The sequence below is a fragment of the Pyxicephalus adspersus genome, chromosome 2 (genome assembly GCF_032062135.1).
Source record: "Pyxicephalus adspersus chromosome 2, UCB_Pads_2.0, whole genome shotgun sequence".
NCBI lineage: Eukaryota > Metazoa > Chordata > Amphibia > Anura > Pyxicephalidae > Pyxicephalus > Pyxicephalus adspersus.
This window is the reverse complement of record NC_092859.1, coordinates 9,452,360-9,474,765: the sequence shown is the minus strand read 5'-3', so window position 1 is coordinate 9,474,765 and position 22,406 is coordinate 9,452,360. Positions and strand designations below refer to the sequence as shown.

Genomic DNA, 22,406 nt, shown 5'->3' with positions numbered 1-22,406 from the left:
CAGGCAATATCAGTTAGCTTTAATTTCCTAAGAGTCCTTAAATACCAACTCAGGCTTCAAATGCTAAATGAATTTGTCTTGAGATCAAAATGTGGAAACATCTCTGAAAAATAGTTGTCAACCACCACACAATGTAAAATGCTGCTTTACTGTAAGATGAGATGAGATCTTTCCTGTGGAAGAAGGGTCATAGAGTGTAGGTTTTAGCCACAATTTGCACCTTACATCATAACACTTGCCTGGCTGGCTTGGATATGAGATTTTTAACATAGGAGGTACCTCAGAATTGCAGATGCCTTTAAAATAAACCTAAATAACCTCCTCACATGCACGACTGCAAGACTTTTCTAGAGCCGCCCCAAGTCCTTGGAATGGTCTTCCTCGTCCTATTCGGCTTGCACCTACTTTATGTTCATTTAATAGAGCACTCAAAACTCATTTTTATCAAACTTACCTACACATCATAATAATAATATTAATAATAATGTTTTCTTATCTGTTTAGTATTTCCACTAAAGTCGTCACTCAGTTTCTTAAAGACACCATTGTTACCTGGGAAATTCTGGCTGTAAGCCTGGTTGAAGGCAAAGGTATAAAATACCTCTCCCTATATTTATATACATATATATAATGTTATATGTATAATGTAATATGTATAATTTAGCATAAATGTAGTGTTTTTTTATGTAAGTTGTCTGAGATATATATAACAAGATGAAGTTTTTTAATAAGGGGGTGATGGATCAGTTATTTCATAGGCTGGCTGTGTGTGATTTAGGATAGGCACAATGAAGGATGTGAATGATTTTTCCCGAAGTATTATGGTTGGAGATAAAAAAGTTATATGTTTGATTCAGTATGGGAATGGTGTTTACCAATGTAGGAGGTGGGTTATTCAGGATGGGGTGGTGTCTCCATATTTGGATTAGGTGTGTTTTGGAATAGAAATTCTGATTCCTTTTGTAGAATGGTTACCTTATCTTGAGCTTTTCTGTATTATGGTTATTTTATCATATATGTTTTTTAATTTCTCTAGGTATCTGCGTGGCTCCACCATATGAAATAAAAGTCATGAAAAGTTTTTTCATTGACCTAAAATTACCATATTCACTGGAAGTAAATGAACAGGTGGAAATCCATGCTATTTTGTATAACAACAAGCAAAATCAGATTAAGGTGGGTAAACCATTCAAATATCTAAAACTGGTTTTATTATACCAGCGAGTTAAATTCAACCTACTATGTTTTACCTGTAAATCACTTCTCTGCTCCTATCATAGTTAGATTTCTAGTCTTATACATAAATACCCCTCTAAGTGTTGGAATAGATGCAACAGCATTTATGCTTTAACTGTATGAGCCTGTAATGGCCACAAGATGGCACTGCAAAGAATTATTGTTACTGTGTTCTGTTGTTTTGTTGGTGTCTCTCTATTGTTTTTCTTCTCTTCCTTCTTACTCCACCATTTTGTTTTATTGTATTATCCTTTGGTGTACCACAAGTAAAAGTATGCTCACAAACAGTCCCATATAAACCAGAACAAAATGGAGTAGCTGAAAGGAAAAATAGAACCCTGGAGCGAGGCAGTAATGACAGCTACCTATCTACAAAACAGATTGTACTCCAAAACCATCAAGAAAACACCATATGAACTCTGGCATGGTGAGAAAAAAAAGTGTAAAACACATTAGAGTTTTTGGGTGTAAAGCCTTTGCCTACATTCCAAAGGAGAAATGCACTAAACTCTGAAATCGAGCAGAGAAAGGTATACTTGTTGGATATGATGAGAATTCCAAAGGATATAGAATTCTGAATCCAAAGATTGATAAGATAGTGATATGCAACAGTGTAACCTTCGTGGAGGACATCAGTAATGATATGATGACTTTACTTGAACAAAATAAAAAAAAGGGCTCACAACAGGTAACGTGCAGATCCCCAGAATAAGTGATTGACATTTGTACTGGGTTACAAACCACAGACGGGGAGATACAGTCAAGCCTAGACACTGAACCGAGGCGTTCAAAAAGGGAGAATAAGGGCAAGCCACCTGAAAGACTTTCATATAAAGCTAATACAGCCTGTATATATGAACCTACATGTTGGGATGACATATCGCAAAAGCCAAGGGGGAAGCCAATACATTGATAAAAGCAGCAGATGAGGAAATTAAATCTCTGCATAACAACCAAACCTGGAAGCTCACAGAACTACCAGCAGGAAGGAAAGTGGACCTGTAAGTGGACTTTTAAAATCAAGTACAACACTGATAATACTGTTGAGCGATACAAAGTGACACTAGTAGCCAAGGGATACTCTCTGAAATATGGAGAGGACTATAATGAGACATTTGCTCCAGTAGTTAAGCACACTACAGTTAGGACATTACTCAGTGTAGCAGCCACAAAGAAAAAGCAGATAAAGCATTTCAACTTCATAACAGCTTTCTTACACAGTGAGTTAACAGAGGATTTCTACATGGAACAGCCAGAAGGATTTGAGAATCCACAAAGGCCAAACCTAGTGTACAAACTCCAGAAAGGGATCTTTGGACTCAAACAAGCAGCTAGAGCTTAGAACATAAAAATCAATAGGGTCCTTACAAAGGAGAATTTTCAATGAAGCATTGCACTATTACAGTCTCTGAATGAGAAACAAACATTACTTTGGCATACAGATTGACAGAGAACGGGACGGCAGTTACCTTCCTAACCAAAGACGCAAAATACAAGAAGTAATTGAAACCTTCGGATTGGGTGATGCAAAACCAGTTATCGCACCCATGGAAACAAATTACTTAAAGGAAATGAATAACGAAATCATTTACTACCAGAAAACTGTCAATACAGAAAAGCCATGGGAAAACTACTTTACATTGCTACTGTTACAAGGCCTGACATTGCTGCAGCGGTGGGATTTCTATGCAGAAAGGTATCTAAGCCAAGTCAGAAGGACTGGAATGCTGTAAAGAGGGTCATATGTTATCTAAAAGGTACAGTACATTTCAAATTAATATTGCCCTCAACCGGCAAATGTGACCTAGTCGGTTATGTTGAGGCTGATTGGGCCTGAGATACCATGGACCAAAAGTCCACTAGTGGTCACTTGTTTCTACTCGCTGATGGAGCTATAAGCTGGACAAATAGAAAACAGTCAACAGTATCGCTGTTGTCGACTGAAGCAGAATATGACACAGCAGCACAGGCAAGCCATGAGCTACCTTTGGCTAAGAGAACTGTTAGAGGACCTGGATCAGAAGCAGACAGATCCAACAAGATCTTCGAAGACAACCAAGGTTGCATTGCACTGGCGCAGACTGAGCGACTCAACTCGAGAACCAAACACATTGATGTGAGGTATCATTTTTTGACGGACGTACAGGAACACAGGAACAGAGACAACGTGATCCACAGTACTGCCCAACTGAGAATATGGCTATGAATGGTCTATTGGCATCCCCAGCTCTAAAATTGTGTGCAGCTGAAGGAGTTTTTTCAGTGCATTAGTTCCTGGCTTGATCTTGCTCTGGCATTAGCTGGTCATTTAAAGCTTTACAGCTACCAGGTACCATTGCCTGTTGTAGTGTTTAGCTAGTGTAATCTGCTGGTGGTGTGATTTCCTGTTTAATTACATGCTGCCTGGACTGACCTTTGCTAGTGCCCCAAATCTGCTTATCCTAACCTGGATGTTCTGCTCTGTTTCTGGACTAGCCTCTCGTGGTTCCTCCTATTCTGACCTTGGACTATCTGACTACCATTGTGTTCCCTGTCCTGCTTTCTGGGCTCCTGGTCCTTTGTCAGTAAACCCCAAATTACATCCTTTGCTTACTGAAGCTTACTTAAGGAGCAGAATGTGGAATTAGATTGAGGGATTGGAACCTGGTGAGTACTAGCACTGGACCAGGGCCTTATACTCTTCCCAAGCATTGGCTTCAAGAAATCTCTGGGGCTTCCCCCTTTCTCTCTGAAATTCCATACTTTGCCCATAAGGCTTGCTTCTGCCTATATAACATTCAAGCAAGCTTTCTAAACTTTACATATATCAACCCATCTTCTCTTTATGTCTAAACCATTACAAATTGTTTTATTTCCCTTGTATTCCCCTTCCTATTGTATGTTGGGTTTCTTCAGCTCATAGAGTATAAGTCTACTTGGGCAGGGTCATCTCATGCCATAGTTTACACTTGTTATACATGCAGGTTCATCATCCGCAGCCCCTATGTATTATAACAGCTCTGCGCAATACATTGGCACTTTATAAACAAAAGAAGAAATTGCACACAAATAACAGTATGTTATCCTGGTTAATTTACTGTTTCCATGATGAATCTTAATATAACTAGAGCTTCTGTTTTCCATTTGGGATCCCATGAGGTAAAACTCACAGTAAATTTGCTGTTTTTGTTATCCAGGTCCGTGTGGAATGGACCTATAATCCAGGATTGTGCACTGCTTCTAACTCAAAGCACCCATACCATCAAGAAGTAACTATTCAACCTTTATCTTCTGTAAGAGTTCCATTTGTCCTTGTACCATTGTCCATAGGTAAGCATTATATAGAAGTGAAAGCAATGGGAAAAGATGATTCAGATGGAATAAGGAAGAATATACAAGTTGTGGTGAGTAAAAGTGAATATATAGGAGTTTGGTTAAGCACGCTTAGTGAACTACCATAAAACATTTTTTCTGATTATTCTTTCTATAATATTGCAAATAGGTCCACTTTCAGAAACCAGGGTTTGTAACTTTAAACAATTGTGTGCCTTACCTCCCGCTACATGTTTTTCTGCTTTTTCATAGTTTAAGATTTTATTTATTTTCAAGAAAATGTTATTGTGTTGACATTAAATTCTCTGCCCTAATTCAAAACAAAAAATGCTGTTTAAATTGCTCTTCAAATTCGTTATTTTTGACAATGAAGATATCCACCTTCTTGTCAAGTTGAATAGCTATTAAAATCACTTTCTGTAGATTTATTGGTGAAAATAATTGTCTTCCCAATACATGCCTTTGTTTTTATTTTATTAGTTTTTATTCAAATAAGATATGGGAGCTGGGAAATAGGATCAATAAAATCAGACCAAAAACAAAATCACAGTATGATACCAATGGTGCAAATCACATAGAGCAATACAAGGTCAAAAGGATACAAATTATCTGTGTAAAGGGGAAAACACAGAAAACCAAGGGGGTGTAGAAGGTGGGGGGAAAAAGTCTACATCAGGATGGGTGCTGGAGAACAATAGTCCATCTATGGTTCCAGGTAAGTTTGAATACTTGGGGGTGTCTTTGAATGCAGAAAGCAGGTCAATTTTTCATTCACCGTTATCCAGTTGAGTTTTCTCGGCAACAAGGCAAGGGTGATTTCCAAATCGAGTCATATCAATTTTGCTCAGAGCGCTTTTCAAACTTGGAGACAAGGAGGTAAATAACACAGTTGAGCTCAGCTGGAAAACCCTCACAAGTATTCCTGCACCACTGGACAGGACCACCAGATGTGTTCCATACTACCTACATCCCCACAGATCTTAGAGGAGCTTTACATGCCTTTATTTTACCGCCTTAAAACTTCCTATTGTATCAGTGGCAGCTCTGTCGTTTTTATTTATTGAGCTACTAAAAGTAATCCTACAATAAATTCTCCTGAAAAAGTTTACCTCTGTTCTGTGAAATGTGTAGAGAATGTTGGTCAGGATCACTCAATGAATAGAAATCAGAAGAGAGAGGTGGCTTTTTTGGGTACAATGATAAAAAAGTATTTAATATACTCATAGGAAAGGACCTTTTTAGGATCCTTAGCTAGACATAGTCTACCTATGATAACATGGCAATTCAAAAATCAGAGAGTACTTTTCACATATGATCAAGTTCAATATTGATACATTTTATCTAATTTCCTGATGCGTTTTGCTGGCTTCTTCAGGGGATTCCGAGATTTCTGAGTCTCTGAACGAATGCGTCTTAAATTGCTGGCCATTGGGAAGGCTACTCCCCCTTACAGATATCCAAAAAGATCAGTGGAATTTGGTAAATTGACCTAAGCGTCACTCAAGGAACTCCCGTGAACCTCCTCTGCAACCTCTAGAGGAACCCTGGTTGAGAAACTATGAAATATCCTATATGTATAACTCTAAAAGTCCCAATTGTGTGCTTATAAATAGCCACCTTTCATAGACTACATTTCTGAGGTGTTAAAGGGATCCTTTCAGCTTAGAAAAGTATCTAAGCAGTGTTCAAAAACAAAGTGAGTGTGTTACTCCCCTGCTGTCCCACTGCTGAACTTTAAAGTCTGCTGCAAAAACATTTCTGAGACCTTCAATCATCTGTCTTCAGCAGCCCCCACAAGATCCTCCTACCAATCTCCAAGTAATAGTGTGCCTCCTGCTTTTTCAATACTTTTGAATATGATCTGTAGTATCTATGGAGAAGATTTTATGTGACTGATTGGTTACTTCTGTCTGTAGAGTAACAAGGGTCTTTCCTGAAAACACTGAAACTTTAATCATTAAAATATAAAAGTAATGCAAATATCACTTTATCTGTGCTCTTACTACAGTTTGTGTCTACAGTACAACTTCTCTTCAGTTTGTGTTTTAATTTATTTCAGCCAAAAGGACACTTAGTAAACACCATAAAAACAATTATACTACAGCCAACTGAAAAAGGAAGAGGTAATTCTTATACTAAATGCTGATACTGAATGTAGTTTCACTTTAAGGGTGAATTGCTTTTTGCATCATTTCTGACAAGCTGGATGGTTTGATCTCATTATCTCCCTTACAATTCATGGTTGTGCCCATATTATTGTAATCAATGAATCATGTGGTATAACCCATGTTCCCCCCTTTAATCCCCCCCCCCTTTTATTGAGGGTCTACCTGGAGGATAGATAATAGGGTAAAGATAACAACAAATCATGCTCATGTTATGCTTATCCCATACACAGAAAAGAAAGAGGTGACTTTAGGTGTACACCCCCTGCCTTAGGAGTATGCACTCACCATTTCTTTCCTCCCCTATTGCTTTGTTCAGCCAATTAAATGCTTATGCATTGCTCCGTTGGGCAATACTTGCCGGATTGGTTCAGTACTGTCACATGGGGGTAGTAAGAATTCCTATATCTTTGCGTATGTTCTTCCAGTGGCTTAACAGGATGTCATGGAATGGAAGCAAAGAAAAGATGAGTATGTGCAACTGCAGAGAACAGTTTGGGAATAAACCACCTTATTTCTGTACTTCTAGCACAGTTGGTAGAATTATTTTCACTTTCTTGCCTCTAAGAATATGGTAGTCATTCAATAGGCGAGAGGTAACTGCCAGCAACCCAGATACCTGGTACTGATTAGCAAGGCCTTGATGTTAGGTTTAGAACATTACCAACCATGTATATGATTTATGTATATGTGTGAGAATGTTCAGTATAAAGATTGTATGTATACATTAAATAAACCAATGTTATTACACTTGTATCTCTTGAGCAGCAGTACATTTTGTGCACCAATGCAATGACATAACATATAGCCAATCTGCTTTGAAACAATCCAGGACTGAACTTTGAAATTCTTCTACAGATGGAGTGCAAGTTGAAAAACTTGCATTAGTGGATTTTGCAGTCATCAACCAAAAAATAAGCATTAACACTATGTTCATAGCTCAAGGTAAGCAGTAGGTCTGAATTTGAGAAGGAATTGTGCTTACACACATCTTCTCTGTATGCTTTCAGAGGATTTCATTCCTTGCAGTACAAGTGTGCTCCTTACTTCTTGGTTGTCTGTCTAAGCCAGTTACAAATTCTGCTTGGTTTGTGTAGTCCAGGGACTCGCTCCAATTTTAACTTTGCTGCATGAGCTCCTCCACTTTAACCTCACCCCTATTCCCAAATGAAGATAACACACCAGCTTTTGGGGTGAAATGGCTTGGCAGCTGTTTATTATCAAACACACTTTTTATTAACCAAAATAAACCAGCTTAATTAATCAAATATTTAAACATAACAATAAAACCATATAATATTACCCTTAACACTGTTAAATTGTCAGGTTTCAAGTCCTCGAAGGTACTACCCCCACCACAGTCTTCACCCCAGAAGGGTCTTACAATGATATCATTGCTCCCAGCCTCAGGAACAAATATCAATTTCTGAAGCCCCACAAACACCCACACACCCATTTTGGGTGACATGACCTCCTGACATAAACAGAACACCATGGATGGATTCACCCAACCAGAGCCCCAAAAATACTACTGTAGAGGACTCCACCCCACCCCACCCATTTTCTCTACTATCAATCACCTTTTTCTACCTACCCCCCAAATATTTCCGACTCTAAATATAGATCTTGATCACAAGACTGGAAGCCACACACCAGAAAGCTAAACTGATGATAAAACATGACATAGCCTGTCATGTCATGAAAAAAACTAATAGACGGAAGATGGAAAGGTTTGGTTTGGCACAAAGTTTCCCAGTCAGAAAGGAATGGAAACTCTCACTACCAACACCTGAAGTCTTTACATCTCTCAGTTGATCATTCTGAAAATAGGTCACAAAGGAATTATATTCCTTTGCATGGTATTCCTGAGGATTTTGGTGGAGTCTCCCTATGTATTACTGCATCTTTAACTGTGGCTTGTGGAATTGCCCATGCTTCCTGGATTGAACTAGACAGAATTCATTCGTATGGGGCCATTTTCTCTGAACCCTAAAGGGTCTCGAGATGTTTTTGTAATTTATAATATTAAGGAATCTATTAAGAAAGCAGCCTAGGAGAAGGGCCCCGTGGAGCTTAACAGACCCAGAATCACCCTCCTACATGATGCCACACACAAACCTCCTCTTTTGCCACACAAAACACCTCTTAAATCACTCTAGATGATACAATATCTGAAACCATTACTAAATAAAATAAAAAAGGGCAGAGTTACCTATTGTTGGTGATTTTTTTTTTGCTCTATCTTCAATAAATCTGGAACTATGTTCTATGTTTCTATTTAGATCTGACATGACTTTTTAAATTTCTAACCCTTGACTCTTTTCCACTGGATAACTGATTCTCACACTTCTCTGCATTTACACCCAATGGGGGTTGACCTTATCTTCCCCCAAAGGGACAGCTGGTAAAATCCCACCAGGGCCTGAGCCCATTGTGTGGTAGTTTCAATGGTTGGAGGTGCCTGACCTTTATTAGGACGCTCTCAATTTTCTGTCCCAGTCACTTGGCTTCATTGTAGTAATAAATGAATAAAAAGTAATAAAGTAATAAATTGTAGAAAATGATTGTAAATTATTATCTGCTCATCTTCACTTTATATATATTTACTTGTGTATGTATTAAATGATCCAGGCACCCCCTTAACTGATACAGTGAAGCCCCCTATAGATGGAGTCAACCTTCTTCACCTGATTAAAGAGGTGAAAGGAAATGGAGAAAGCAACATGATGGCTCTGACTGGCCCTGTGATTGCTACTTATTACTTGGATGCCACCGACCAGTGGAGCAAAGTGCAAGGAAAATTGCCGGGAAACCTCAGAGATAAAGCTATCAATTATATAAAGTCTGGTAAGATTGTCTGTATGGACTGTAGACCACACTCGACTGTCAGAACTTTTTATTTTTGTCCACAAAAAGTAGCAGAAAACATAAAGATTGACATCAGTTTTTGTTCTACTGAAAATGAAGATTTTCTTTCTGTTCACAACAAATTTAACATTTACAGGTTTGATGATGTGAGACAAAAGAAGACCAATCAAAAGCAAGTGATGATAATCACCACAATTGATTAGATTAAAACATTTTCTAGAATTTAAAAAATATAGCAAAATATATGCAATTTAACTTGGTTAAAATTCTTCTCTCAAACTGATCAGTTTGTAAAAACCTCCTACACTGGATACAACCTTAATTCAAGTTCATAATTCTCATAAAAAAGCATTTTTATATAGAATAATATAGAAAAATATAAAGTTTTCATTTTAGCCCCCATATTATTATGTTATAGAAAAAAATGTCATTTATTTAGTAGAAAATTGCATACATGTCTCTGTTGTAATACATATGTTTTGCTTTCCTCTTTAAAGGCTTTGCTAATCAGTTAACGTTCCGCAAATCAGACTCTTCTTATGGACAAACACTCACCACACCTGGAAGCACATGGTAAGTGTTTTACTTTTTGACCTCTACAGTTGTTAATGTGTACTTGCATTGCTCTCTTGTATTTTAATCTGGGGCATAACATAGAGAGTAATGGACCATCTACATTAGTTTTATGGTTGCATGAATAGCCCTCCGAGCAATATTGGACCAAACAGAGGCTAAGGTTTGGCTTTAGCCAATGAGAACTTGGATTTGAGAGCCTATGAGAATTTGGTTTTAGCTTAAACAAAGCTAATGTTTATTCTGAACCAAAAGTTGATTTTTGAACTCAGTTAATGTTGAAAATATGTTTTTAATTACTTTAAAATTACTCTCAAATTAAATATGGGCAGTGCAGTGGCTCAGTGGTTCGCACTCGTTGCTGCAGCGCTAGGTCCCAGGATGCAGGATTTTGGAGTTCTCAGTTTCCTCCCACATTCCAAAAACATGTGGTTAGGTTAATTTGCTTCCCCCCAAAATTGACCTTGAACAACATGCAGCTCCTGAGTTAAGTACATCCGACATACGGACGACTCCTAGATACGAATGAGGCTTCCCTGTTGGCTCTAGTGCAGGATGGAGGCTTGATATGGGGGAGAGAGGGGGGCGATTTGCATGTCAGCACTATATAAATACTGTGTTAATATTAATAATAAAATATAAAACTCGACCTTTGGTTCCCAACCCAATACTTTTGTAAAACAGTGAATCTGACATCAGTAATGGCAGTGGCAGTGACATCTGACATCTGACATCAGTAATGGCAGTAATTTAATGGCAGTGATTCATTCTCCACCAAGGAAATATGTGCTAAATACCAGATTCTGTGCTTTATAAGTGGACCTTTCAAAGTCCTTAAAGATAACAGAAGTTCCGTACTAGCCTTAACCAAAATAAATGTTACTCTAGAATCCCCATGTAAACCCTCATATGTCTGATCTCCCCATATTCTAACATAGAAGGGCAAACCCTCCAGGCTTTGGGCACATGGCAGGCTACAATGCAATCACAGAATAGTGGTTTATGCATTACATTTCAGGGTTAAAGATTATTTTAGTGACAAAGAGGACCAATCAGGAATGACCAATACCTAACAATTGATATCTTGGCTACTAATGTGTTATGTTGGAGTAGTCCTACTTCTCAGGGTTGGTTGTAGAAGCCTGGATTTTCAGAAGCCCAATGTCACGTTGATATATCTCCCTCTCTCTCTGTCTCTCCATTTATTTATTTAATTGTCTCTCTTATCCATTTATTTATTTCTGGTTATCAGAACCGATTGTTACATAATTTCTACAGGCTCACTGCTTACATTGTGAAGATATTCCACTTGACCAGCTCCCTGTTTAAGGTTGAAACAAGCCCAATTTGTAATTCCATTAAGTGGTTGTTGTACGATATACAGAAGGCTGATGGATCCTTTCATGAACCGGCTCCAGTCTCTAATCGGGAAATGATGGTAGGAACTAGAACTAACTCAATCAGCCAGGTGTACAGTGACAAGTATATGACAAAAAACTGAAGCCGAGGGTTTGTCAAAGGCACAAAACAATTTGAAAACCCAGCCCATTTGGAAACCCATTATGGACAGTGAATTTTATTGAATAATTGTATTCTTTTGTTTAGTTGTTGGTTAAATTCTTGCAAAAATAGATAGCATGTTAAACCAGGCACTGCTGTGTGGGATCTGTATTGTATAGGAGACCAGCCTAAATGCAGAACACTTTCCACTCAATGTGGCTGAATTGGTAGGCCTTATTGTATGCTGCTTTTTTACTGCAGTACCTGCTTGTCCCTTTTGTGAAGCTCCTTTGTCTTTTATTTTAGGACTATCTATCTCTGATTTTTTTTGTGTGTGATTGCACAGATTTCATTTAAAGAAAAACTAAAATTGTTGGTAGGTGGTGATGTTGTGACTTTTTTGACCAGAAAATACAAAAAAAAAAAAAGAACTTCAGTTTTTACTTGAGTTACACTTAGTGGCGTGTCCTGGAAGTGTATTTTTCTTTAGTTGATCTGTCAAAGACAAGCTGTTTGTTACACCATACATGAAAACCCATTGCCATCTACTGATGACCAACAATAATGCACAAAAGATCATTTAAGAGTATGTCACCCATTACTTCTTGTACAGCTGTGCGGGGACAGTTAAATGAATAAAAATGTTATATTTGCAAACTTTTCCATTTTTTATGAATATTATGAACTCTTTAATATATGTTGAATTAATGTCTTATTAGTGGTTACTGTGGTCTTGCTTTTGTTTTCCCTTTTGTTAAGGGTGGAAATAAAAGAACAAGCAATGAACTGACATCCTCACTGACATCCTTTGTTCTTGTGGCTATTCTGAAAAGCAGAAGTGTTTGTGAAATGCATATTAATGTAAGTGACAACACAATATTTTTGTCCCACTTTGTACACCTCTTGGATCTCTCTCTTCATACTGTTTTATCAATTTTTGATTTGTTACTGGGAAGTAAACAAATTCCATTAGCTAGTAAAAATGTTAACATGACTGCTTGGTCAGGATCACTAAAAACTAACTATAATAATAATTTTTGATACCATCTGCTTTAAAATGCTGGACATTCACTGCCAATCTGCCAGACGAGTTAAGTACAGACTCCTCATGCTATATGCAAATATCGTTCTTCTGGCATATACAGATTGTAGTGATGTACAAATCATCAGGAGAAACCAATGTATGCAGAGGGGGGAACAGGTCTTTACATATTGAAAGTGGAAAATACCTGCAGCAACTGAAAAGCTCTGAAGTTGCAGTGTTTTAGTACAAAAGCCTGAGATGACCAGGTCGCTTTAAGGAAAATGATGACTTTCCAAATACACAAAGTTATTATTTAAAATATACAAATAATTAAATTTCAATAAGTATTTATTATTATTTATGTATTATTTGTTAGTGTATTTTCTTGTTGCCTAGGAGGTATATTTTAGTACAATAGAAGTCACAATACAACCATATGCATAGTATTAGAAGTGCAAAGGTTTTTAAGTTATTCCATTTTTTTTGTCCTTTTATTTATGATTTTTTTTCATTACTGCAAGTTATGTGCATTAATGATTGGTTAATTACAGCAAAAATTAAGAGGACAAAACACATTTGTTGACTTTTATGATTTATTTCATGATATATTGAGCCTGATTTTTTAAAGCTCTCCAAGTCTAGAGAAGATAGACTATCATACGAGAATTTTTTGGTAAACCAGCAAACCTAGAATAGAACCCATTTATTATTAAAAACATTTGAAAAGGAATAACAAATAAATTTAAGGAAATCTAGGTTTGCTGGGTCACCCAGGTTCTCTCATGATAGTCTATCTTCTCCAGTCTTGGAGAACTTTATTACATCAAGTCAATAAATCATGTTTATAAAACAAACAAATCAAATAACAATGTAATACACCAAAAATGTGTAATTACATAGTAATACAATAAATTTCTGAAGGACCCCAATGCATTTTTCCTATAGACAAATTGCTGACAACATTTTTATAAAGCAAAATTGAATAAATTTAGTCATGCCTAAAATAAATTTGGTAAAATTTATATCAATATACATAAGGGACATATATTGCTGCCCACCAATATTTTGTTTTCTTCCTTCAGTACCTATTTGAGTTTTGTTCAGTTGAGTTAGGCACCTATTTGTGTTTTGTTCAACATTTTAGTAAAATTGCCTAAATTTGTTTTATCTGTGTTCTTGTTTTTTTCCCTAGTCCATCAGCTTTGCAATTACCAAGGCAAATGAGTTTTTGAAGAAGGTTTATCCCTCTCTACGAGATCCGTATTCCATTGCCATCACATCCTATGCTCTGTCCTTAGCTGGAGAACTTCAGGACACCAACACATTGATGGCTGCTGCTACTGGTATGTAGGGAAGAATCAGTAGATGACAAGCTGTTCAAAACAATCTATTATATCTTGGCACTGTATGAACAAATAATATTTTGTATTGTAAATCAGGCTATAGATTTTTTTTTTTTAAACCTTCCTTATTTAAAATTTAAAAAAACGGTACAATAAAAACCGGGGATGGGATATAGGTATTAAATCAAATAAACAGGCACATATCGACATACCAACCATAACAGCAATCCAGTCATGTCCATGGGGGGTCATGCAGGTAAAATGTTTGGGTTTGGTTTTGGGTATATATATGAACTTTAGGGCTCCAGAGATTCATATTTCTGGTAAAAAGAAAGGCGGACGGAGATTCCGATGCCAGCTTATCCCAAGGTACATACATTTTGACCCTAGCAATATTTTTTTTCTTCCTTTTTCTGTTTTAAGATCTATTGGCTAATGGAGACCCCAGACCTAGATTGATCTGACCTAGCCTGATACTTGAGTTGAACCATTTCATCCACTGAGAAACTAACAATTTCTCTCATCAACCTTTAGAGGCCAAATAATGACTAGAAACTCCACAATCCAACCTTACATATGTTCTAGCCCTTACCTACCTAAAATTAATTCAGCTGGGGTACTGATTTGAAGTACATCTTCAGAAACTTTTTTTGATTGAGTGAGCCAGGCTTTTTGACTGTCCTAAGATCTATCTGGGCTTTTTGCATTCATTATTAAATTTCCCTACAATTGATGTTCCCATGAGCATGCAAGAAGTTCTCCTCTCAAACCTGTCTGGCATGAAGACCTGTCTTTCCTGTTCAGCCCATCAGTTATATTTTCAGATCTTGTACTTCCCAGACCTGTGAATAGATAATAAAAGTTAAAGCAGCAAACTAAGCTCATCTCTGCCATATTGCTCTCTACCTATCACCACCATGCACCCGTCAGATGATGAGCACAACAAATTGTCTCTTTGTACTGCTACACCTTCTTAGTGAATAGTGAAAACCACCAGTAACCTCTACACTGATTGACTGCAAAAACCAACACTATTTTTAACGCAAGAACATATTTTTTTAAACATACCTTTACTCATATATGATTGTGTGCTGGTTGCTGTTTTTTTAATTCATAACATGAAGACTGTAACTTCACATTTTCTTAAGTTAAATAAATAAATAAAATATTCATAAATATACAGCTGTCATAACCTATATATTTCTGTCTTCAGCTAAAGCATGGACCAGACTTTCCCTAAAACATTCCCTCTTAGGAATCTTTCAGGTCTATGTATTTCAGTGGCAGTAATTTATTCCCACCAGGTAATATTTGAGGGAATGTCTAAATCCCTATTTTATAAATAGGACACCTAAGTTATCTTTAATTTTTTTGCTTTTTAGGTATGCTTATGGAACAACAAAATGTTCCAAAAACTATATGTCTGAATTTTTAAAATATTTTTTATTAGATTTTATTAATTTACTGTTCTATAACAATAACTGATACGGGTTGATTAAAAAAAGTAATTAAACTGCATTGATTGTCACAGGTAACTGAACTCTGAAGGCTGCACTTTGCTTAATTTGATGAACTTAAAGTTACATTTGTTAGCATTGTTGTTATTATTTTCTGCTTTGAATGTATCATTGCCTGTGTCATGTATGTTTTAGCATTTAAGTTTGTCATAATTTTGGTTTTTTTTTTGTTTTGTTTTTTGTGGTTTTTATGTTTAAAACTGTAATAATAGCCATTTAAAAAAAACAAAAACATGGAGTTGAAGAAACAACATTTTTAGCTACATTTAGGGTAGGGGGAGATCAAATAGGTCAACTTTGCCATTATGATTTTTTGTTTTACCAGGTAACTATTGGAATGAACCAAGTTCTCACTTCATATCCATCGAGGCAACATCTTATGGTCTCCTCACCCTAATACAAATGAATCAATTGAATTACATTGATGGCACTGCTAAGTGGCTTGCAGAACAGCGTTTTTATGGGGACACTGATGGACAAACTCAAGTAAGTGATTTTAATTCTACTCCATGATAGAAATTGAGGAGAGCAGCAGAAAATGTAGACATACAGCATATGGTAAAATATTGGAGTGAACTATGTAACCTTCATGAGATGCTTTTGAAAGCAATGTCCCAAGGTTGAGTACTAATGCTTCTGGGTACTCCAAATTTGTTCCAGTTATGAGCATATATTTGGTCTGATCATTAAAACTCTTCAACTTGGAGAAAATAAACTATTATGGGTGAAATAATAGGAAATAAAATTACCATTGGAGCAAATTCATGGGCCATGAACTGAACAAACTGATCAACTGTCACTACTAAGTCTTGCAGAAGTATTTAGAAGTCTTTGCCTTTGGTTACTTATAGACCAGACTAAGGGCTTTAGGTGATTTTTACCTTATATATTAAGGTTGTCTACCCTTTTATGTAAGGTAAAATTTTTAGTTTAGGTTCGCTTTAAAAACCTGCACATTCTGGGTAAAAAATGCATGGGTAAAAACATTATAGGTTATAAACTCTATGATACCTATATGCAGTTGGGCAAGCAGAAAATCCTCCAGATGACCTTTGGTACCTATTACAGCTTCTCTTTCTACACATTGCTATTATTGCACAAGCATTGAGTCATTGGAAACAGAGGGAGGAACAGGTGTATGGGGTGGACAGGACTGCAAACTTTGCAGATGATCGGTATTCACCCTCTGTGTGGTCATCCAGGTTGTCTGCAGACCATCATAGACAAAGAAACTTCTTGTAAATAGGGCAAATTTGTTTGTATTGGATGTATTTATTTGTTTGTTATCAAGCAAATACCCTCTCATGCTTTATTATTTACAGTTAAAGAGGAGACTATACATTTATAGTAATTGTCATAACCATTTTTTTCAATATTTTAGGCCACTGTTATGATGTTCCAGGCTCTTGCTGAATATTATAATCATTATGTTGCACTGACCAACCAAGATTTAGACTTGGAATTCTTACTGGGGTTTCCTATGGGGGATGTTGAAAAGTTCGCCTTAAAGTCCTATGACAGTGTGAGAACATACAGTCGACAGGTGAGATTGCTCCTATATGATACTCCAAACAATTCTCAAATCCATATTCTATGTAATGCACATAAAGTGATTTAAAGTAAACAAAAGCTTAATTTATTTTCTTATCTGTGCCAAATCATTTCTCATGTTTCCCCTAGTCAGACACAGCAGCTCACAATGGAAGGAATTCAGCAACAGAGGTAGTGCTGCTAATATAGGGAGCAGTGGATAGGATGAGGTGTGGCCAAGTGTTAGCAGTTCACTGAAGTTCTGATGGGCATCTGTGTAAAGGGCCTAATTTGTGTCAATGTCCTCAGTTTGAGATCATTCAGAATTTATTGACCGGTACATTAAACCTTTACTCCTCCATCTGACCTACATTCAACATGTTTCAAGCAAGTTTTGCATTTTTTTCTAGTACAGGAATGCAAATCACATCTGATGTGAACATAACATGTATGTCCTAATGTCTCATACAGGTGTTGGGTAAAGAAGATTGTACCATCACTGCAAGAGGGAAAGGACGGGTGACTTTAACAGTAAGTTGAAATAAATCTCTTGGCCTTTACTTTTAGTGGCAGGTATAAGTAAATATATATATATATATATATATATATATGTATATATATTTTTTTGTTCTATTTTCCATTATTGTCTTTTTGCTTAGTTATTGGGGAAATATTTGGGAATGTGGTTAATATCATAAAAGGATTTGTAGCCTAACTCTAGGTTACATTTTTTTTATGTCCTTTGGTCAATTAAAAGACAAAACAAATAAAATTAGGGACTATAATGCTAACTTTTAATTCAAAGATACCAAAGTACCCAAAATACCTTTTCTTCCCCAAGATGTTCTTAGTCTATGAGATTAAATGATGCAAAGACCACTCAAACCACCACTGACCTGTCCCCTTTCCATAAGGGGTGTCACCATATTCTTCCTTCTACTTTTTCACATTCCGATATTTAGCCATCTGCCACAATTCTGACCCCAGGTGCACCTGCTCTTCCAGGTTTAATCTGCATCGCCCCTCCTGCTCGCCAGTCAGGAGATATCAGCCTCCTAATAGACCCTGGCTATTCAGCTGACTCAGATACAGCGCTCAGTGTTCGAGCAACATGTCTCCACTCTTTGGCCAAGCCCCTAACTGTGCTGAACAGATTCTTGCTCAGCTGCTGCCTGATTACCTGTTTTCCTGTTCAATTCCTGTTCTAACCCCTTGTTGTCCAGTCTGCTATTCCCCTGCTTGTTCCCTTGTGCAGGTCCTGTCCCCTCGGTTGCTGGTATCCTCCACATCTTCCTGTGTCTCATGTGATCCCCTGTGTCCTAATGCTGCCTGTTTTCCCTGTCACCATCCAGTGCCCCTCTTTGATGCATTCTGGTACCTAATCCCTGGCTTGCCTCTGACCTCCCCTGTTTGTTTCTTCAACGTACCCCTTCTTAGGGGTCACGCCAACACTGAGCTATACATAGAGCCCCCAAGTGATTTTGTCTCTCCAAGAGTGACATCATCTTTATTGGCTGAGTCAAGGTGACAAATTTCCAGTACAGAAGTGAAGGAGTTCATTCTGTCCCTGTACTGTGCTATGTGCAGCTCAGCAAAGTTTTACAGACTGGAGGCAATCAGGTAAGGTAAGAATATTTATTGCAGAAGATATATCGCTTGTTTCTTTCTGTAATAAAGCCCTGCCTGATGCCAAATCAGACTCAATGACCAACAATATAATGGCCATTTTATCCTTTCAAATATCAAAATATTACTTGGGTATAGAAAACCTTACTGATATGAAAAATGCATTTAATTGATTACCTATATAATGTCAGTGCAAGTATGTAGTGGTCATTATAACAAGGTGGTATTTGTGGGACTACAAGTGCCAGGAAGGGTTAAAGAAAGACAAAAAGCACTCAGGCACTGCTTAAAAAGTTAGTACTTTATTGGAAAGTTAGTATCTTTATTGGATGGTACAATGGTCCAAAATATCAACAGTTTCTTCAGCAAGATTATGTGACTCGGTTTTCCCTAGAGAGTGCCCATTTTCATATCATCTAACTGGGAAGAGTCAGGTAGACAGAAGCTGATATTTCTTTACACGTATCCAGAAAATGTGAGCGTCAGCACTCAATTCTATGATATCTGGAGTTAACAATTATACGAGGGAGTGCTGAGAAGTTCCTGGCTTTGCCCAGAAAGAAGAGAGCCAGAGTTATGAAATAACACATTTATTCAACATATTCCCCTCTCAGACTGATGCAATTGGTACAGCGTAGTTGCAGATTTTCTAGACCGTTCAAATAAAAGTTCTTTGGTTGGGCTGAAAAAACAGCTCTCAGCAGCATCTTTGACATCAGAAATGTCCTCAAACGTTGCCCCTTCAAGTGTTTCTTCTAATTCGGGTACAGATATTAGTCCAAAGGGGTCAGGTCAGGTGAGTAGGGGGGATGGTGGACCAATTGAAAACCCAAGGTGTTCAATTTGGCAGCCACAACTTTGGACATGTGCGCAGGTTCAATGTCCTGCAAAAAATTGACCCCTTTGGTCAACTTTTTACGGCGTTTCGTTCTTATTGCCTCCTTCAGCTGGTCCAGGAAGTTAGCATAATACTGTCCAGTGATACTAGAGCCCTGAGGTAGGTAGTCCACCAACAGAATACTGTCTTTGTCCCAGAAAATGGACGCCATGACTTTTTTGGCTGATTTCTGGATTCAGAACTTCGTTGGCTGCGGGGACCCGCTGTAGCGCCATTCCTTTGACTGTTTCTTGGTTTCAGGACCATAGATGTGGAGCCAGGTTTCATCTTCAGTCACTAACCTAGCCAAAAAGTCCTGTTTAGCTTTAAAAGGGGCCAAAATGGCTTTGGATGCTTCAACTTGTTCCTTCTTCTGATCACTGTTAAAACATTTCGGCACCCACTTCGCTGAAAGCTTGCGCATGTCTAGGATAATGGTGATAATAAACCCAACTGACTTCCCCTGAGTTGTCAAGTATCTGGGCTATCTTTTGTGCGGATATTCCGCGGTCCTCAATAATCAGCTCATGGACAGCATCGCAGGTTGCCGGGTCAGTTGAGGTTGAGGGCGCCGACTGCAGGGCTCATCTTCAACGGTAAAATGCCCAGTCTTGAAACAAGATATCCAGGTTTTGAAAGTGCGGTAGGAAGGACACTTTCCCCCCAGTGTTTGTGACATCCCAGTGTGAATTTTCTTTGCTAACTTTCTCTGGAGAAACAAAAGCATAATCAAAATGATCATGCTTATAGAAATCTGCCCACTATTCTTATATTCCACTCATAAGATATCTATACAAACACATATTTTAAAGGGTTAGGTATTGTATCACACAAAAAACATTATGCCAACCAATACCTCTTTGGAAGGTAATGTGGACACTTCCCACTGGGTCTATGATGAAGATCCTTACAAGATCCAGAAAGTTTTAGCGATAACATGTTGGGATCACAAAAGAGGCAGCAACATGACTGGTGCATTTCTGGCCCATATGTACTTCTGTTATCTGCAAATTTTTTGTTTTATTTCTCTTTATTGGTTACCCTTCAATTCTGTCTTTAGGTAATGCAATCATATTATTATTCTTCTGACGTCAAAAAGAACTGTGACAGTTATGATCTGTCTGTGAAAGCCCATGAAGAGTATCTGGGTGAGTATATAGTTGAAATCCATATGTATAAGTTGTTTTACCTACCTAAAGATTTGTAATCCTGATAAGCATGTCTTGCAAAAAAAAGTCTATGCAACAGCATAGTCATGTTCTCCTTTTATAGTTTGGTAGAAACACAACTGGGTCAAGAACACACGTTTGGCTTGCTGCTTAGACCAGCCTTTCTGTACCTTTTTAACAAGGGGGAACTCTTGAAATGTTCTGGTTTTCAAAGAACCCCTTCTATAATTACTATATCAACAATTTACAATACATTAGTGTGGTGACCAGTAGGAAGAATGCCTCCTACATTGCTGACCATTGGGAAGAATGTCACCTCCACAGATAGTCAAAATGATCATTGATGTAACTTAAACTGCCTGGGAGGCACAAATTTCTCAAAGAACCTCTAGCAAGCTCTGAGGAACCTTAGGGTTTCATGGGACCCTGGTTGAAGGACACTGAAGAACACTGGTATAGACCATAAGATATGTGCACGTTGATATGTATAATTATAATCTCAGATGCTTCTACAACTGATCCTCCATATTCCAATCTGAATACTATACAAAGACTTAGTGGATCCCATGAAAATATGTACTTATTTTTGCAATATGGTTAAAAAGATGTAATGGTTTTGTCTTTATTCAATTTCTTGTTTTATTTTTTACCTACAGCTGACAAACCTAAAAATGTAATATCTACTGTGGCTATGACCATCTGTGTCAGGTATTTGTTTTAATTTACCTAATACATTTTAAATGTCACCACTGCAGATAGCGAAAAAGATCATTAGTATCTATAAAACGGACTGAAAAGTCAAACGTTGTTCATTGCTAAAGGACCCCCTAGCAACCTCTAGAGGAACCCTAGGGATCTACGGAACTCTGGTTGAGAAACACTGATTTAGACATTAGTGGAAATTGCTGGACAAGCTCCGGGATTTACGTAATTGTTAAATCTCTGAGCAAGTTTCCCAGTTTAGGAAGTAGATGTTGACTATGAACGAAGCCTGAAGAAAGTTGGCTGCTTCTTTCTGGAGTAACAACTAGATAAAAGCACAGTCTGTGATCTTTTTCAGAAGTATTGAATACAGGTCATACCTATTAGTTGTCATGCATGCACCCAACATGAAACATATATGCAATGCCAGGCAAAACATCAGCTTAACTCCAGACAGATTCATACATCAGAGATCTTTTCTATTCATCTGTTTTTGTTATTAATTCAACCTACTCATGTATTTGTTTAATATTTCAAGGTCGTTGAAACTAAATTACTTATCTGTAGCTGTAGTGGAAGTAGTTATGTTGTCTGGCTTTCTCCCAGATATAAATGACCTTAACAAGGTAAGTGTAAATATATTTACTAATAATAACAATAATAACGGCTTCTTTGGAGGCTGCATAATTCTAAACTCACTGGGCCTGATTAAATAAAGCTCTCCAAGATTAGATAGACTATCATGGGGGAACCTGGGTGATCCAGGAAATGTAGATACAACCAAAACTGCTTCAGTTTTTACAAGTTGCTTTTTAGTTGAAGGAACAGTCTACCCAAAGCTTTTATTGTTTAGTAGATGCTGGAGAGTTAAACCTTCTTACAGCCCATTTTACAGCCCCTTTTAGTGACTCTATTAGTGAGATCTGTGCATTGCGTTCTGGAGCCTGCACAACTGCGGTGTCCA

The 22,406-nt window shown here is 37.4% G+C and overlaps 1 protein-coding gene across 2 annotated transcripts in view; it reads left to right on the top strand.

Moving 5' to 3' along the window:
- LOC140322816 (A.superbus venom factor 1-like) overlaps positions 1-22,406 on the top strand; it is a 65,065-nt gene that overhangs the window by 31,799 nt on the left and 10,860 nt on the right. For both annotated transcript variants that reach the window (XM_072399430.1, XM_072399431.1), the window contains 16 exons: positions 505-590; positions 1,037-1,176; positions 4,413-4,619; positions 6,608-6,671; positions 7,572-7,658; positions 9,345-9,560; positions 10,079-10,154; positions 11,433-11,592; positions 12,414-12,515; positions 13,871-14,021; positions 15,864-16,024; positions 16,920-17,081; positions 17,540-17,599; positions 20,632-20,719; positions 21,397-21,448; positions 21,981-22,068. In XM_072399430.1, coding sequence (XP_072255531.1) covers positions 505-590; positions 1,037-1,176; positions 4,413-4,619; positions 6,608-6,671; positions 7,572-7,658; positions 9,345-9,560; positions 10,079-10,154; positions 11,433-11,592; positions 12,414-12,515; positions 13,871-14,021; positions 15,864-16,024; positions 16,920-17,081; positions 17,540-17,599; positions 20,632-20,719; positions 21,397-21,448; positions 21,981-22,068 — 1,900 coding nt within the window. The remainder of the gene's footprint in view (positions 1-504; positions 591-1,036; positions 1,177-4,412; positions 4,620-6,607; positions 6,672-7,571; positions 7,659-9,344; positions 9,561-10,078; positions 10,155-11,432; positions 11,593-12,413; positions 12,516-13,870; positions 14,022-15,863; positions 16,025-16,919; positions 17,082-17,539; positions 17,600-20,631; positions 20,720-21,396; positions 21,449-21,980; positions 22,069-22,406) is intronic.